The sequence below is a fragment of the Triturus cristatus genome, chromosome 5_2, assembly GCF_964204655.1.
Source record: "Triturus cristatus chromosome 5_2, aTriCri1.1, whole genome shotgun sequence".
NCBI lineage: Eukaryota > Metazoa > Chordata > Amphibia > Caudata > Salamandridae > Triturus > Triturus cristatus.
This window is the reverse complement of record NC_140588.1, coordinates 101,683,141-101,703,101: the sequence shown is the minus strand read 5'-3', so window position 1 is coordinate 101,703,101 and position 19,961 is coordinate 101,683,141. Positions and strand designations below refer to the sequence as shown.

The 19,961-nt window shown below is 37.7% G+C and overlaps 1 protein-coding gene across 1 annotated transcript in view; it reads left to right on the top strand.

Moving 5' to 3' along the window:
* The first annotated feature begins 721 nt into the window (after window positions 1-721).
* The window catches only part of LOC146822696 (uncharacterized), a 94,849-nt gene continuing 75,609 nt past the window's right edge, over window positions 722-19,961 (top strand). Inside the window, exons 1-2 of the mRNA XM_085606271.1 lie at window positions 722-831; window positions 5,213-10,907. Coding sequence (XP_085462397.1) covers window positions 5,256-10,907 — 5,652 coding nt within the window. The 5' untranslated portion in view covers window positions 722-831; window positions 5,213-5,255. The remainder of the gene's footprint in view (window positions 832-5,212; window positions 10,908-19,961) is intronic.

Below are 19,961 nucleotides of genomic sequence, written 5' to 3'. Positions count from 1 at the left end.
GTGCACTATTATGAGGTCAGGGTGTTGGATTTGCATGAAGGATTTCACCAATGGCATCAATTGGTGCCACTTTAACCCTCTCTGACCAATCCATTTAATGTCTACATTTGGCAAAGCAAGGTCTCTCACCATATCTGTTTTCTCTGCAAACTTTTCACTCCAGAAGACATAGCTGTGCCCTACAATCCACACTGTGAACATCTTCAAAGGAGAACTGGATGCACTCAGGAGGTGTCTTTCAGTAGAATGGCAATATGAAAAGAAAGACAGTTTGGAAATGGAGGCATACATATTTTTTACAAAACAAAAAGAACTGATTGGCTGTTTCATACCATTCTAGAAAAAAAACTAGGCTGTATGTGAAAATTAATAGAAGCATGTTTTGTATTGGTACAAAAAAATGTGTAACCAAAGAACAGTACTATGGATTTGCAGTTAGGTTTGAAAAGTCAAGCACTCTTGCTCTGTGGAATTGAAACATTGTGTGTCGAACTTCTGACCTAACTGCACACAGCAGTGTTCCATGAGCTGTTGCTATGGTAGCAGGCAGAAGTCAAGTTGGGGGAAGGGTACTAGGCAGAAGTCAAGTTGGGGGCAGGGTACTTTTGGAAAAGGGTTGGTTTTCAACCAATAGAAATGTGTCATTACATTTGAAAAAAAGGGGGAAGCACTGAGATTTGAAACTTACATGTATATGTGTGGAAAAATAGAGGGAAAGTTTGCCATTATCTGGTTCTGCTGAGAGGAGAGAGGTGTACAGAACAGAGATCCTGGCTCTGATAATCTGCTGTTTGAGTGACACATTTCTTTCACAACTAACTAATTCTAAAGGTGAGTTTACAGTTTGAGAGGGGATGTATGTGGTAACTTAAGAAATGAATAATAGAAATGGGAATTGTTTTTGTTGTAGTTACACATGGTGGATTCATAATGTGTCAGTCTGTAAAAGAGATTTTCACTTGGCCCGAAAAAAAAAGAGCAGTAAGTGTGCTTTCAAATTGGCAAAGAAATTTCGTTTTGGCACTAATGTGAAAACATGACTGTGTGTGCATAGAAGAATTATATGCAGAAATGTATTGCGTCTTGCTCTGGTGATTTCACAGTTGCAGTAGATGGAAAAGAGGAGCGAATTTTTGGGGGAAGAAGCAGAGGTTTAGCACACACCCATGTGCTTGCCATGTATAGTCATGCACAGTAATTAGAAGCGAGTGGGGTTTTCAGGTTTAAGTCTGTAATGCAAATACATTCAGCATCACTAAGGCTGGTTGCCCCTGCTGGAGTGTAGGCAGTCACAGAGAATACACACGGTGGTGGTCTGAAAAAAAAACTGCTTGGACATGTGCATTTAAATAAATTTAAAAAAAAGGTTTCAGAATGTGTCAGTCTGTAAAAGTGATTTCAAATTGAAAAAAGAGATATACACTTGCCCCCGAAAAAAAAAGAGCAGTAAGTGTGCTTTCAAATTGGCAAAGAAATTTCGTTTTGGCACTAATGTGAAAACATGACTCTGTGTGCATAGAAGAATTATAGGCAGAAATGTATTGCGTCTTGCTCTGGGGATTTCACAGTTGCAGTAGATGGAAAAGAGGAGCGAATTTTTGGGGGATGAAGCAGAGGTTTAGCACACACCCATGTGCTTGCCATGTATAGTCATGCACAGTAATTAGAAGCGAGTGGGGTTTTCAGGTTTAAGTCTGTAATGCAAAAACATTCAGCATCACTAAGGCTGGTTGCCCCTGCTGGAGTGTAGGCAGTCACAGAGAATACACACGGTGGTGGTCTGAAAAAAAAACAGCTTGGACATGTGCATTTAAATAAATTTAAAAAAAAAGGTTTCAGAATGTGTCAGTCTGTAAAAGTGATTTCAAAGTGTAAAAAGAGATTTTCACTTGGCCCGAAAAAAAAAGAGCAGTAAGTGTGCTTTCAAATTGGCAAAGAAATTTCGTTTTGGCACTAATGTGAAAACATGACTGTGTGTGCATAGAAGAATTATAGGCAGAAATGTATTGCGTCTTGCTCTGGTGATTTCACAGTTGCAGTAGATGGAAAAGAGGAGCGAATTTTTGGGGGAAGAAGCAGAGGTTTAGCACACACCCATGTGCTTGCCATGTATAGTCATGCACAGTAATTAGAAGCGAGTGGGGTTTTCAGGTTTAAGTCTGTAATGCAAAAACATTCAGCATCACTAAGGCTGGTTGCCCCTGCTGGAGTGTAGGCAGTCACAGAGAATACACACGGTGGTGGTCTGAAAAAAAAACAGCTTGGACATGTGCATTTAAATAAATTTAAAAAAAAAGGTTTCAGAATGTGTCAGTCTGTAAAAGTGATTTCAAAGTGTAAAAAGAGATTTTCACTTGGCCCGAAAAAAAAAGAGCAGTAAGTGTGCTTTCAAATTGGCAAAGAAATTTCGTTTTGGCACTAATGTGAAAACATGACTCTGTGTGCATAGAAGAATTATAGGCAGAAATGTATTGCGTCTTGCTCTGGTGATTTCACAGTTGCAGTAGATGGAAAAGAGGAGCGAATTTTTGGGGGAAGAAGCAGAGGTTTAGCACACACCCATGTGCTTGCCATGTATAGTCATGCACAGTAATTAGAAGCGAGTGGGGTTTTCAGGTTTAAGTCTGTAATGCAAAAACATTCAGCATCACTAAGGCTGGTTGCCCCTGCTGGAGTGTAGGCAGTCACAGAGAATACACACGGTGGTGGTCTGAAAAAAAAACAGCTTGGACATGTGCATTTAAATAAATTTAAAAAAAAAGGTTTCAGAATGTGTCAGTCTGTAAAAGTGATTTCAAAGTGTAAAAAGAGATTTTCACTTGGCCCCGAAAAAAAAAGAGCAGTAAGTGTGCTTTCAAATTGGCAAAGAAATTTCGTTTTGGCACTAATGTGAAAACATGACTCTGTGTGCATAGAAGAATTATAGGCAGAAATGTATTGCGTCTTGCTCTGGTGATTTCACAGTTGCAGTAGATGGAAAAGAGGAGCGAATTTTTGGGGGAAGAAGCAGAGGTTTAGCACACACCCATGTGCTTGCCATGTATAGTCATGCACAGTAATTAGAAGCGAGTGGGGTTTTCAGGTTTAAGTCTGTAATGCAAATACATTCAGCATCACTAAGGCTGGTTGCCCCTGCTGGAGTGTAGGCAGTCACAGAGAATACACACGGTGGTGGTCTGAAAAAAAAACAGCTTGGACATGTGCATTTAAATAAATTTAAAAAAAAAGGTTTCAGAATGTGTCAGTCTGTAAAAGTGATTTCAAAGTGTAAAAAGAGATTTTCACTTGGCCCGAAAAAAAAAGAGCAGTAAGTGTGCTTTCAAATTGGCAAAGAAATTTCGTTTTGGCACTAATGTGAAAACATGACTCTGTGTGCATAGAAGAATTATAGGCAGAAATGTATTGCGTCTTGCTCTGGTGATTTCACAGTTGCAGTAGATGGAAAAGAGGAGCGAATTTTTGGGGGAAGAAGCAGAGGTTTAGCACACACCCATGTGCTTGCCATGTATAGTCATGCACAGTAATTAGAAGCGAGTGGGGTTTTCAGGTTTAAGTCTGTAATGCAAATACATTCAGCATCACTAAGGCTGGTTGCCCCTGCTGGAGTGTAGGCAGTCACAGAGAATACACACGGTGGTGGTCTGAAAAAAAAACAGCTTGGACATGTGCATTTAAATAAATTTTAAAAAAAAGGTTTCAGAATGTGTCAGTCTGTAAAAGTGATTTCAAAGTGTAAAAAGAGATTTTCACTTGGCCCGAAAAAAAAAGAGCAGTAAGTGTGCTTTCAAATTGGCAAAGAAATTTCGTTTTGGCACTAATGTGAAAACATGACTCTGTGTGCATAGAAGAATTATAGGCAGAAATGTATTGCGTCTTGCTCTGGTGATTTCACAGTTGCAGTAGATGGAAAAGAGGAGCGAATTTTTGGGGGAAGAAGCAGAGGTTTAGCACACACCCATGTGCTTGCCATGTATAGTCATGCACAGTAATTAGAAGCGAGTGGGGTTTTCAGGTTTAAGTCTGTAATGCAAAAACATTCAGCATCACTAAGGCTGGTTGCCCCTGCTGGAGTGTAGGCAGTCACAGAGAATACACACGGTGGTGGTCTGAAAAAAAAACAGCTTGGACATGTGCATTTAAATAAATTTAAAAAAAAAGGTTTCAGAATGTGTCAGTCTGTAAAAGTGATTTCAAAGTGTAAAAAGAGATTTTCACTTGGCCCGAAAAAAAAAGAGCAGTAAGTGTGCTTTCAAATTGGCAAAGAAATTTCGTTTTGGCACTAATGTGAAAACATGACTCTGTGTGCATAGAAGAATTATAGGCAGAAATGTATTGCGTCTTGCTCTGGTGATTTCACAGTTGCAGTAGATGGAAAAGAGGAGCGAATTTTTGGGGGAAGAAGCAGAGGTTTAGCACACACCCATGTGCTTGCCATGTATAGTCATGCACAGTAATTAGAAGCGAGTGGGGTTTTCAGGTTTAAGTCTGTAATGCAAATACATTCAGCATCACTAAGGCTGGTTGCCCCTGCTGGAGTGTAGGCAGTCACAGAGAATACACACGGTGGTGGTCTGAAAAAAAAACTGCTTGGACATGTGCATTTAAATAAATTTAAAAAAAAGGTTTCAGAATGTGTCAGTCTGTAAAAGTGATTTCAAATTGAAAAAAGAGATATACACTTGCCCCCGAAAAAAAAAGAGCAGTAAGTGTGCTTTCAAATTGGCAAAGAAATTTCGTTTTGGCACTAATGTGAAAACATGACTCTGTGTGCATAGAAGAATTATAGGCAGAAATGTATTGCGTCTTGCTCTGGTGATTTCACAGTTGCAGTAGATGGAAAAGAGGAGCGAATTTTTGGGGGAAGAAGCAGAGGTTTAGCACACACCCATGTGCTTGCCATGTATAGTCATGCACAGTAATTAGAAGCGAGTGGGGTTTTCAGGTTTAAGTCTGTAATGCAAATACATTCAGCATCACTAAGGCTGGTTGCCCCTGCTGGAGTGTAGGCAGTCACAGAGAATACACACGGTGGTGGTCTGAAAAAAAAACAGCTTGGTTTCATAATGTGACAGTTTGTTATACAGATTTTCACTTGCCCAAAAAAAAAGAGGAGTTTGTGTGCATTCAAATTGGCAAAGAAATTTCGTTTTGTGACTATTGTGAAAAGAAATGTAGTAATATATTTAAATACAATAAAGAATTTTTTTTTTAGTTTTTTTGCAGGTATTGCTGAAGAACAGTGAACAAAATTTAAGATGCCTACAACATCTCGAGTTCAAAAAACGCTAAAAAAAAAACTATATTTGAGGACAACTGGAGGACCAAAGTTAGTAGAAGATGCTGATGTTGGGAAAAAGAAAAAATCTTCTGGTAAGCAAAAAAGACAATTCCTAAACAAAATATTGAAAACAAACAAAAATGTACAAAATGTCTGTTCTCGGAAAAATGTAACAAAACCTACAGAACAGCAAAAAATTGAGGATTTAGTTAATGCAAATATACCTTCTGCAATTGAAAAGTTTAACATAAACAGAAAAACAGCATTTAAAGAGATACGTAGAAAAATGTTTCAGAGAAGAGTTATGTCCAATTTGATAAAGGATATAAAGAAATATAAGCAAAAGGCTAAATATTATAAGAGAAAAAAAGAAATTGAAGCCATTGCAGCAAAGGCATTAGAATTAAAAAGGAAACTATTCATATTAATTTTGAATAGGATGCGTACATTAGATAAAATGGTTAATGTACTGAAATCACAAAGCAAAAGCAAAAGAGTAGTGAACAGAACAAATTTTTGTAAAGTGTTTTTAGGAAAGTGGATGCATAGCTCAAGTAGTGAACCTTTTTTTAATGAAGAGAGCTATTTTCAAAGTAATAGTTTGCTGCATGCAGTTGACACCAGAGGTCGTTCATACGAAGTAAAAAATGGTTGCATAATGGAGAAGGAGATAATGGTTCCAAGAGATGAGGTACAAGTGATGGCAGATGAGGCAATGGGGAGACGTCCTAAAGCCCCAGTGTACACTTGGAATTGTAGTAGTATTTGCACTGTGCGTCAGGAATCTATTGACAGATTTCGAGAGTTTCTAAGAGAATATAGTAAAAAAAGTGTAAAACAAAAGATTAAGGTGCTTCAAAGTCTGGATCCATGCAGAGTGAGAGAGAATACTGGTTTGCAGGGTCATTCTCTTGCTTGTCTATCTAGAAAAGTGTGCAATAGTGTTTTCCATCATTTTAGGATGCTGGCTGTTCATCATACTGAAATGAGAAAGTTTGTGAGACGGTTGTATTTTGCCAAAAGTCCAGCAATAAAGTTAAATGAATTGAATAGGGCTCTGTTCCGAGGAACGGTATCAGATGTAGAGAAGGTTGTTGATGAAATTCAGTTTTGTTACTTTGGTCCTGAACAAAACAGTGCAGAGAAGGACACAGTAAATGAGGCAGAAGTGGAAGAGAATGTAGAACCTTGTGTAAGTAAGACATTTAATGATCACATAACAAAATTTGCAATAGTCTCTAATGAAAGACCAAATGTTACTTGTATTTGTTGCCGCAGAACTCATTATAGAAAACAAACTAGGAATGTTGATCTCTACAGAAAGAGTGAAAATGAAGATAATTATAAGTGGATGGATTTTGCAACATATATATTTCTTGAAAATTGTTTTGAATTGGGTGAAGATCAGCGTATTTGTAAATACTGCTACAACAAGTTAGAGGAAAATAGAATGCCGACCAGAGCTGTACATAATAATTTAGAATTGGATGCTATTCCTGCTGAACTTTCTGAATTAAATACATATGAGTCTATACTCATTCAATGTGTTCATCCGTTCCAGACCATAGTACGTATGGAGCCCAAAACTGGTAAATTACCTCCTTCAGATTTACTGAGAGGTTTAAAAGGTAGAGTGGTGTATTTGCCCTTGGATTTGAAAAAAAATATGGAAACTATTGATGCGGATACTTTGGAAACTGAACCATTAATTATTCTGGTTAATGGTGTACCTACAAAGAATAAGAAGATTTGGCAGGAGCTGGTAGATGTGCGGAAAGTACAAAGAGCAAATTTGTATTTGAAAAAAAATAACAAATGGTATGAATCAATTTATATAGTAGAAGAAGAAGAAGAAGAAGATTTACAAGGAGATACAGAAACACCAAGTGGACAAATTGAAAAAGTGGACAAGTCAAAGGAAGAAGAAATTTATGAACATTTTAGCATACATCCTCTCCATTCGAAAGAAGTTATGGGAGACAATATTGATCTCTTTCAGATGAAGAAAGCAAAAGGAAATCCCGTGAGTGTATGGGAGGAGAGCTTGGAAGCTCGATGTTTTCCTCAGCTGTTTCCTAAAGGAAAAGGAGGACGATACGATGAACGTCCGGAACAGATTCCAGCTTCTGAGTATCGGACTACAAGACTATATGCTGAAGATCCCAGATTTCGACAAAGTATCCCTTATTTGTTCCATCTTTTATTTGAAAGCGACTTGTCTGCACTGTCTTATGCAGTAAATCACATTTTAAAAAGTGGAGTACATTTACAAAATGTGTCTGCTAAGGATTTTATGGAGAAAGTGCAGCACCGAGATGATCATTTGGAAACACAACTGATCAATCTGATGGCTTGTCAGCGTGGGACAAATGAATATTGGTACCGACGCCATGGTGAACTAAAATGCATGTTACGCAATTTAGGAACACCAACATGGTTCCTTACCCTAAGCTGCGCCGAGTACGCTTGGGATGATTTACTGGATTTTCTACGAGAGGCCAATTCAAACATTGAAAACATCGAATACAAGACAGCAGGAGAACTGTGCTCATTGGATCCGGTTAATGTTTGCAGATATTTCAATCATAGATTTGAGGCTATGATGTCCTTCATCTGCAATAAAAAAAATCCACCCCTTGGAGAAGTAGTGGATTTCTTTTGGAGAAAAGAGTACCAGGCAAGAGGTGCTCCTCATATTCATATGCTGCTGTGGATCAAGGATGCCCCAAAGTTTGGAACAGATACTGATGAAGCAGTGTTATCTTACATTGAAGAATATGCAACATGTGCTATACCTAAAAGCACAGAAGAGTACAAGTTAAAGGAGCAAGTTCTACGTTTCCAAAGTCATCGGTGTGGAAAATACTGTCGACGGAAATACAAGAGCAAAGAAAAATACTACACTAAATGTCGATTTGGATTTCCTAGACCTGTTCTTACAAATGGAAGAGTCAACAGTTTTATGTCAGCTGTGAGACATACTATCACAAGAAAATCACCTAAGAATACCTACAACCTTAAAAGAAAAGAAGAATCAAAAAATATAAATGACTACAACCCAGTCATTTTATCCATGTGGAACGCTAACATGGATATACAGTATGTTGCTGACAATTCCATTGCTGTTGCTCGATATGTAACGTCTTACATTACGAAATCAGAAAAAACAGAATTGAAGGAAATGTGGGAAGAGATTTCTCACGAGAAGACTGTCAGTAAGAAGCTGTACAGTTTCAGTTTGAAGATGTTATCGCATCGAGAAATTGGATCCTACGAATGTTCAGATAGATTATCTTCTGCAAGTCTCTACTCGAAGTCAAGAAGAATAATTTGGGCAAGTTTAGGCCTTGCAGCAATGAGAAATCGGGTACTGAAATCTGTTGGAGAAATTGAATATTTGGCACAGTTCGAACCTGAAAGTACAGATATATTGAAAACAAACATGTTGGACACATATTATCCCAAGAGAAGTCATCATCTGGAGAACATGTGTCTCTATGAAGTGCTGCAGAACTACATTTATTCACGGAAAGCTGCAGAAGACATCAATAATGGAAAATATAAAGTCGTTGGTGAAGAAGGATGTTTGGTGAAGCAAACCAAAGGAAGTTTGATAAATCACCGGAAGCTGAGTTGCGACACTACCGACAAGAAAGAATTTTACTACTTGGCTCTTTTACAGTTGTTTAAACCATGGCGTTCAGAGGATGAACTACTGGGAGAATTCCAGAGCTATGAAGATTCTTTTAATGCTTGCAAAGACAGCATACAATGCAGTACATTCTCAACTTATCTGCAAATGTTAAATGAAGAAATTGAACAGGAAACTACAATTGCAGCAGAAATTGCTAGAGACAGTTCTCAGGACAGCCAAAGTTCAGGAACATACAGTCAAGATCCCCTAGGACAACCAATCGTTGAAAATGAAGCATCAATAGCCATGAATGAAGTGGAAACGGCTATGAATCAAGCTCAAGAAGAATTTATAGACTTAGAAAATTTGGAAAGACAACTGAATCAAGAGCAGCAACAAATTTATGAAGAGATCAAAAACAAAATTGATCACGGATTTCTACATGAAAAAAAAGAGTGCTCATGCACATCATTTCATCCAATCAGGATGTATGTAAGCGGACAAGCTGGCACTGGAAAAAGTTTCCTAATTAAAGTCATCAGAAGCTACCTAAAGCAAAAAACAGATTCTACTTTGTCTTGTGTGGTTACTGCTCCAACTGGGTTAGCAGCATATAACATAAAAGGAATCACCTTACATCGTTTGCTAATGTTACCAGTGGAGCATGAGAACAAAATACAATTCAACAAGCTAACTGGAGAAGCATGCTTGGAAGTTTCAAGAGTATTGAAGAAGATGCAAGTTCTCATTATTGATGAGGTGAGCATGGTATCAAACTTAATGCTTGCCTTTGTGCATTTAAGAATGCAGCAAATTTTGAAGACAGACTATGACGTGTTATTTGGTGGAAAACACGTCATAGTTTTTGGGGATCTTTTGCAACTTACTCCGGTTAAAGGACAACCAGTGTTTAATACTGTGACACATGAAGACACGAAGAAGTCATTGGGAAGCATCGGTAATACAAATATTTGGTCCTTCTTTGAGTACAAGGAACTTACAACTAATATGAGGCAAGCAAACGATGAAGAATATGGAAGTATTCTGAAAGATATCAGGATTGGACTACTCACAGAAGCTGGCAAAAAAGCATTACAGACTCGGCTGCTACATAATTTATTTCCAAAGGAAGAAATAGTTGCAGAGAAGATATACAAGAACATTGCAGAAAACAAAAGTGTCATCTGCTTAATGCCAACTCTACGTGAATGCTCAATATTCAATGAGGAGCTTTTGAAATTGGAAAAGGAAGAGATCAGGAAATTGGAAGCAGTGGACAAAATTGAGGATGGAAGAATTACTGTCACAGTAACAGGCAAACTGAAAAATAAATTGGACTCACTAGAGAAGAACATCTCCAAAACAGCAGGATTAGAAAAAAATCTATATGTTTGCATGAACTGTAGAGTGTTTTTAAGGAGAAATTTGGATGTTGAAAAAGGCTTAGTAAATGGAGCGATGGGAAGAGTTGTGGGTTTTATTAATTATCAGAAAAAAGATGGAATTGAATGGTTAAAAATAAAATTTGATCAGATAGAGGAAGTTAAAGACATTTGTCGTTGTTCAGTTCGTTTCATGCTTGTGAAAGACTTATATGTACGTAGGAAGCAGTTTCCGTTTTCTCTAGCATATGCTGTAACTATTCACAAGTCTCAAGGATTGACTGTAGATTGTGCATTTGTGAACATTGGATCTAGTGTGTTCAAAGAAGGTATGGCATATGTTGCTTTGTCACGAGTCAAAACATTATCAGGTTTATTCATGATAGACTTCGATGACTCAAAAGTTAGTGCTGATACAAACTGTGTAAAGGAGTATAATAGATTAAGAAGAAGCTATGCTCCTCATTTAGGTCAGTATCCTGTGTTGGAGAAACGTGTAGTTTCTCGTAAAAGGAGAAATGAGAATATCTGTAATGAAGATGTAGAGAAGAGGAAAAAAAAGAGGAGTGATGTAATTGCAAGCAAAAAGAATAAGGAAAATGAAGAACAGGTTGTAGGATGTCATTTTGAAAATAGCTCTGGTGTCAACTGCTACGCAAATGTAGTGCTGAATGTTGCTTTTTATCTGGAAAGTTTGCAAGAGCAGATAATAATAAATCAGGGAAAAAGATTCTGTTCAGAGCTCAGTCTCCTTTTTCAAAAGCTGAGTAAAGATAAAACTCAAATAGAAAGTGCTACTGATATTAGAAAACTTTTAGATGTATGTTCAGGACGAACACAGTTTTCTCAAAATGAACAGCAAGATGCTCACGAATTTTTGATGTATTTTCTTCAGGTAGTGGAAGAAGAAGGAGTTCCCATTGACATTTTTTTTGGTCTCTCTTATAAATGGGAACATAGTTGTGATAATTGTTATAATATAAGTGGTTCTATTGTTGATAATGAAAGGTTTATTTATTTGACATTGCCAGAGAGTAAAACAGTCACTTTTGCAAACTTAGTTAAAGATGCTAATCATAGCATGAAATGTGGTGAGTGTAATTCTGACATGTTATCAACATTAATTTTAAGGGAATACGGACAGTATGTAATTTTAATGATGCAACGATGTAGAGCTGATGGATCAAAATTGGATACTTTAATAAAGAAGTTTACAGGACAGCAATTATCAATTTCAGGAAAAACTTTTGTAACTGTTGCAATAATTTTCCATGATGGACCTACTGTTACTTCTGGACATTACACAGTTTATCTAAAATGTGAAAAAGGATGGACACTGTGTAATGATTCCCAATTGATTTTCAAACAACGTTTGCCTTTTGATTTAGCAAATTCCTATCTAATCTTCCTGAAACCTAAATTTTAGAGAGACTTGGCAAGATCTGGACAAAATAATTTTACCATTTTACAGGATTACCATTGCAATTTTGTAGAAAAAAGATTTTTAAAATTATCATTTGGCCTAAAGGAAAGATAACCAATTGTAATGTGGACTTTTTAAATTTTTAATGCAATTTTGAAAAACCAATAATTTAGAGATTATCGGTAACTTCTGCACATTTTAAATTTTGGAATGTTATTGGACTGCCACTGGAAATTTTTTCAAAAATGATTTCAAAAATTACTATTTGGCCATGTGGAAAAGTAAGCAATTCTATTGTGGACTAAATAAATTATTCGAAAAATTTTCGTGAACCAAAATGTTACAGAGAATCGGTGAGATCTGGACAGATTAAACTTTAGAATTTTAATGGTTTTCCCTTGGAAATTTATTCCAGGGAAAGAATAAAAAATACTATTTGGCCTAAAGGAAATAAAATCAGATGTATTTTGGAGTTATTTGAGATATATTATTGTGAATGTACTTCTGAAACAAAAATATCAGACGGTATTTTAAAGAAAAAAGTATTGTTTTTAGATGACATTTTTTAAGAATAATATGCATTTCTGTAATGATAAGTTTAAGTGAGAAGAGATTCTGGGCTTTTTTAATACAATCTTTGAGATTGTTATTTTTTTTTGCCCGCTGTAAAATGATGAATGCAATTGCTTTCACAATTTATAGTGAAATGCAATATATTCTGAAAACAGCAAAAATAAGGCAAAAATATTTTTTGGAAAAAAATGTAAATATGTGTACTGTATTATAAAATGTTTTAAAAATATTAATACTTTTTTCTTTTTTTTCAGATCGATATAGAAAATTTTCGTAAACTACAACCATTTTAAAAACTATTTTTTAAAAAAACAAATGAATAAATATTTTTTTCAGTGAGTATGGTAAGTCAATAGTAATAATTGTAGTCTTTCAAGGACCTTGTAATGTGAAAAATGATTTTTAGTGTTTTTTTTAAAAAATAAAAAAAAAGGTACGCTTACCGTACGCGTACGGTAAAAAAAAAAAAAAAAAGTTTTTAAAAAAAAAGAAAAAAAAAGATGAAAGATAAGGTTGGCTCTTAAAAGAACCGTTGTGTTCATGCAGGGACAGAGGAAAGAAAGATTGGGAATATTAGACGGTACGACAAGTGTGCTGATCTATTTTACTGTTCACCAGGGAAACACTGGTCTCCCTATAAGTAATTAGATCGTGACAAGTGGCGCACCGTACTTCAACCCTCGCAAACCGAGGGTTAATTTCCAGAGGGCCAGCAAAAGGAGATTCTCCCCCCACAGATGAAGGGCTCACCTGACCTGCAGAAGAAGGAGTCTGCCCTGCAGATGATGGTCCAGGCTGAGCTGCTGTGGATGTACTGGCTCGTCTTTCTGAAGAGTTACCTCCAAAAAGATGACCATGTGTCCTTCTGTGTACTTCTTTGAGGTGCCTCATCATGGTGTGATTCCCAAAGGAATACTTCCTGTCAGGATTACCTCTAGAAAGTACACGCTTACACAGAATGCAAGTAACTAAGGGTGCATTCACCTTTTGCTGGCCTTCTGGAAAAGTAAAAAAATCCCAAACATAAGAAGGCTTTACTTTCCTCGCTCTCTGCCTCAAGACAGTGCTGCTGGTGCTAGCCTCACTCTCAGAAGGGCTCTGCTGTTCTGCCATCGTATCCCAAAGACAAACCAGCTCCTTCTCCTAAGGGATCACAAGCAGAAATGAGGGGAATGGGTGTGGTGTAGGAGAGTTCTAGAACTGAAAGTAGTTTCAACCAATCAAAAGTTGTGTTTCAAGATCACATGACCTACCGTACGCTTACGGTACGCTTACGGTGCGCTTACGGCAAAAAGTACGCGTGCGCGTAAAAAAGACACGCGCTTGCGCACATGCGCATAACAGTCATTTCCCGGCACTTCCGCGTAACGTGCGCGTGTTGCGTAAGCGCGCACGCGTCCCACGCGCAGTACGCGCGGCTACGCAAAGTGCGTAACTATACGCAAGCAGCGTAGATAGATTACGGACGTTGCGTAAACCGTACGCTTACCGTGAGCTTACGGTACGCGTACTATAAAAAAAAAAAAAAAAAAAAAAAAAAATCTGGAAATAAATTTTACATGTTTATTTTAAAAAATATATATAAAAAAAATATTTAAGGATTTTAAAAATTAAAGCATAGTCTTTATAAAAGATAAGAAAATTAAAATAAAAATATGTTTGAAAAAAATGAAGAATATAAAAAAAAAAAAGCATTTAAAAAACCTTGCAAATTCACTGAAAAAACCATGGGTTTCACACACGTTATAGTTAGGAATTAGCATTTAAAAAACCTTGCAAATTCACTGAAAAAACCATGGGTTTCACACACGTTATAGTTAGGAATTAGCATTTAAAAAACCTTAGAAATTCACTGAAAAAACCATAGGTTTCACACACGTTATAGTTAGGAATTAGCATTTAAAAAACCTTAGAAATTTAGTGAAAAAACCATAGGTTTCACACATGTTATAGTTAGCTGGACATTTTACTCGTAAAAAACCAATGAAATTGCCCCGTTATAGTTAGTTCAGCTAACTATAACTCGCGCGCCCGCAATGCACTGCTGATGACGTCACATATTACATCACTCATGACATGGTCAGTGACATCACTCATGACATCACTGATGACATCTCAAATGACATCACTGATGACCTCACTGATGACATCATCCTTGTGATAGAGTGGCAGACCTCCTCTCACCTTAATATAAGCTTTGATACACACATTCAAAAATAGAGACTAAAAATTTCAAAACAATGGACATACCAATACCAGTTACAACAACCTCTTCAGTAATTCTAAGATCCACATACACATCCACTCATTCACCAACAGTCCTATACAGTCACTCATACATGTACTCACTCATCATATGTACTCATACATCTATACATCCTGTTACACAATGCCACTCATCCATAGAGTTACTCACACACATAGTCACTCATGCTAATAAAGAATCAAACATACATTTACTTGCATATACAGTTATACACACACCACCACACTTACTTCTACGGAAACTTACACATACTTAGTCTTTTAAACAATCACTTATAGAAACACATACTTATTCATACAGGAACTCTTTCAATCTCTCACTCTCACATATACTCACATATATACACCAATAGTCACATATACTAGTTTAAAACATATGTAGTCACTCATAAAGACACTATTGAGACAGTCATTCACTCACTAACACACCCATACACACACTCATCCACCCATGCAGTCCTGCACACATGCTCTGTTCAACACATACAAACAGTGAGTCACTCATTCATGCACCGATGCACTACGTAATACCCCCCACCGAACCATGCAGACACTCAGACTGATACTCAAAAAAACAACTAATAACCTATATAGACACCCATGTAGCTACTCACCAACCCATGCAGCCACTTATACACAAAGTGAGAGACTGATACAGATATTTACATATTTAAACATTACTCACTAAGCCATGTATTCACTATGATACACTTAATCAGTCAGTTACACAATCAATTTTTCAAAAACAAATCATCCATTTAGACAGTAATATACCCATTTATTCTTCCATCAACCTTGAGATATACATATATAAAACATATTTAATTTTCAGAAAAACACACATTCACTGGATGATGTCATCAGTGAGGTCATCAGTGATGTCATTTGAGATGTCATCAGTGATGTCATGAGTGATGTCACTGACCATGTCATGAGTGATGTAATATGTGACGTCATCAGCAGTGCATTGCGGGCGCGCGAGTTATAGTTAGCTGAACTAACTATAACGGGGCAATTTCATTGGTTTTTTACGAGTAAAATGTCCAGCTAACTATAACATGTGTGAAACCTATGGTTTTTTCACTAAATTTCTAAGGTTTTTTAAATGCTAATTCCTAACTATAACGTGTGTGAAACCTATGGTTTTTTCAGTGAATATATATATATATATGAAGAAAACACAGTCCTGATGCAATCTTCTCTCGCAAAAACAGGTACAGACCACAGCGTATCAAGGAATTATACGTGCTTTATTACAAAGTCCACAGCATGACGCGTTTCGACTAGGTCACCCCAGTCTTGATCACATATATATATATATATATATATGCATTTTTTCACTGAAAAAACCATAGGTTTCAGGGGCGTTATAGTTAGCTGGACATTTCCCTTGTAAAAAACCCTAGAAATTCCCCTGTTATAGTTAGTTCAGCTAACTATAACTCGCGCCCCCGCAATGCACTGCTGATGACATCACATATTACATCACTCATGACATGTTCAGTGACATCACTCATGACATCTCCATTGACATCACTGATGACATCACTGATGACATCACTGATGACATCATCCAGTGAATGTGTGTTTTTCTGAAAAGTTTAAATATATTTTAAATATTTATAGTGAAAGGCCTATGGAAGAATGAGTGGGTGTATAAATGTGTGAATGGGTGATTTTCTAGGTGCGTAACTGACTCTATAAGTGAGTCATTAAATGTATCTTACTGCAGACTAGTGACTAAACTGTGTGAATGTCTGTATGTGTCTGTGTGTTGGTGTATAAGTGGCTGCATGGTTTTGTGAATAGCTATATGAGTGTCTGTATGGGTTCCTGAGTGTTTGTGTGGGTAGGGTGTGTGTGACTCTGTGCATAGATGTGTGAGTGGGTGATTCAGTGGGTGCATGGTTCTAAGAGTGCATCTGTGATGGACTGTATGGTTGGGTGACTGTATGTAAGGGTGTGTTAGTGATTGAATGTATATCTCAGTTGTACATGGGTCAGTAACTACATATGTGAAACACAGTGTATATGTGTGTAAGAGTATATAACTATTTATATGTGAGAGTGTGTGATTTTGGGAGTGGCTGTATGGATGAGTGTGTGCTTGTATCAGTAATTGTAAAAGAGCGTCAGAATTTGTTAGTATTTTTATGAGTAAGTGAACTTGAGTGTGTTTAACTGTATAGGTGAGTAAATTGGACTGTAATTAATTATTTGCATGACTGACTAGGTGTGTCTGTACCTCAATGGATGATTGGCAGGGTGTGAGTGTCTATATAGGTGTATAAATGCATATGATTGTCCTGTACTGAGTGACTGTAAGTATGAGTGACTGTACAGGTGAGTGAGTGGAGGTGTATGTAGACCTAAGAGTCAATGAGTGGGTATGTAGTTATTGGAGTATCTATGGTTTTCAAAATGGCCGTCTGAAATTTTGAGTCGGTGTATCAAAGGTTATATTAGGGTGTGAGAAGATGCACTAATGTATCACATGGATGACGTCATCAGTGATGTCATCAGTGATGTCATTTGAGATGTCATCAGTGATGTCATCAGTGATGTCACTGACCATGTCATGAGTGATGTAATATGTGACGTCATCAGCAGTGCATTGCGGGGGCACGAGTTATAGTTAGCTGAACTAGCTATAACAGGGGAATTTCTAGGGTTTTGTACAAGGGAAATGTCTAGCTAACTATAACGCCCCTGAAACCTATGGTTTTTTTAGTGAATTTCTAAGGTTTTTTAAATGCCAATTCCTAACTATAACGCCCCTGAAACCTTTGGTTTTTTCAGTGAATATATATATATATATATATATATATATATATATATATATATTTTTTGTATTACGCAGATTAGAAGCCACTTATTCAACCTACAACTGGGCACATGGATTAGTTTTAATTGTTTTAATTGACAATGCTCCATTGGAAGGATGGTGGAGACAAATTCAAGTTGTGACCCCAGAGTGTTGTTCTCATCTCCGGTAGGATGGCTGTCAAGGACATCAGCCCTAGATCTCAGATGTGATCCCAACATACTGTGGCTGTCACCTCTACTGGTCAGTGAAAACTCCTGATTAGCAGTTGTAGCCCTTCTCATATACCCATATACTCCTTTCTCAAACGTAGTTTATGTATTCCATATGCACTGTTCTAGAACTGTTTTGAGGTAGCCCTTTCATTTTGTGTAATCGGTTTCTTCCACAGGAGATACACTCTTTGTCTCCAGATGATGGCAGAAACTGACCACACGATTTCACGGAGAAAAACTTTACACCTGACACCTCTCAGCATTTTGGGAGCAACACTTCTGAAGAACAAAGGGGCAGACAGTGACAAAGGCTAACCAAGCACTCAAGAGAATACCTCTTGCTTCAGACTCCCCACACCCGCCATCTAACATCTTCAGAGTGCTCCAGGAAGGAGCAAAAAACAAGGCATATAAAATAGGCACTTCCGCACATCTAGATGAAGCCCTGTCTCTGTCCTCTCATACTAAACTATTAGTTGCAACACAAAAGCATCGGAATGCTAGTAATGCACAATACTATTCCAAAAGGCTATTTCAAACCTCCATTTTGTACAGCATTCTTGCAGTGCCAATTCAAGATGGATTCGACTGCCTAACAATCATACAATGTAAAAACTTCACTGGTACATACTACTGCATACCGATACTACATGCATGTCTAATCCAGGTATTCGGAATAAATTGAGCATCTGTGCCACATGTCTTAGGCAGAACTTTGGAATGGTGTGGTCAGTAGGCCACTCATGCAGTACTACAAACAGGGAAAAAATCCTGCTGTGTGACTATGATTAAAAAAACACATGGCCACCACTGTTATATGGTCATTAGGGTCATTTCAACATTGCTAAGTTAGCCTGAGCTCTGCTGCCATGATGCTGCTTGTGCACACGTTACTACATGATTTTATTTTGCTAGACTCTGTTTGTGCCTTTCAGATGAGAACTGTCTGCTTTCTGCATTCTCTGCCTGTTCCTGAAGTTTAGTCTGAACACGATGTGCAAGGTCAATAAACAATGCCCTTATTATTCTGCTCTGGTCAGTCCCTAGCACCCAGACAAAACATACTAAACACAGCTGTACTGCTGGAAACTCGTGCTTTGATATTACAGGAATGCATGTTGTTCAAACACACACTTGGAGAGAGACCTTTCCAGGGAGAAGAACTATGCTGTTTCTCTGATGTAAATCTTCCATCTAGGCACTAAGGTATGGGGTCTGCTGACAAAGCCCAGAGATCTTCCTTTATATAGTATAAAATTCACCTTACCAATGGAGGGTGGTTAGGCCTTATAGTTCTTTTTCCACTGTCTGTATATGATGACAACCCCCTTTATATTCTATGGAATTGTAACAATGCTAATTGTTCTGAGTTTATGCATTTCGCTGCTGGTAGTGGCTCGTATACTGCATTATAGAGCACAATAGTTAAAATAAACATTTTGAACTATTACAGTGACTCTGTCAATTCTTGTTCTGGACAAGTACGAGTGAGTGAGCAAAAGGGCATGTCTTGCTGCTGTGATTCCTGAGAGAGTCGGGAGTGTTGTGTTCTGGGTTGTCTAATCATTTGTAGCTTTGTGATTATGTGGGAGAACGAATGAGACACTATATAGCTGGTCGGCTTGAGGATTTTGATTACTAAGGTGGTAGGAAGGTACAACCCCTATACACCGAGGTCCTGTTTTCCTGCGCATACTTCTGTGTATGTGAAGAAACCCCACAACATGGCACCGCCAACATTTGGTCTGATTCTTATCTGCGAGACTTCTGAGTAGTGCTTGTGCTTGTCCACAAAGCCCTCACTTCTGTTTCCGGAGACGGTTGTGATGGTGTTGCCTCCAATATTGTGATATTTTATAGGTTTTTCAAGCTTGAATTTTAAAAGGTCTTTTCTCTTTCTTCTTAACCCGTTATTGCACTGCCACACATAGGCTGTTATTCCCTAACTATTGATCATGGCGGTTGTTATTGCGCCGCCTAACCGGGCAGCAGTCACGGCTTATTTGACTCAGCATGGAGTCCCTAATGCTGGTGTTGCGCTCATTTTTGTGGTGGAAGCAGATGCAGCTTACCGATTCGAGGTATTTTATTCTTGGGTCACCTTTCCAGCAGTCGATGGAACAGATAATTTGTTTTACGAATATACTGCCACGGCCCTTCCTCAGAATTATCGTCCTTATAGGTCTCTTGAAGTTCCGCTAATGGCTTGGCAACATCAAGTATGGTTTAATGGTGCCCTTCCTCACCCGAAAACACCGGTCAGTTTAGGCCCCTTGTTGATAGATGGGGCCATGTGGCTCGTTTTGGCTGGGTATGCCCTGCACCCGAATTATCTCACTGCTACAGTCGCAGAGCTCCGCATATTGC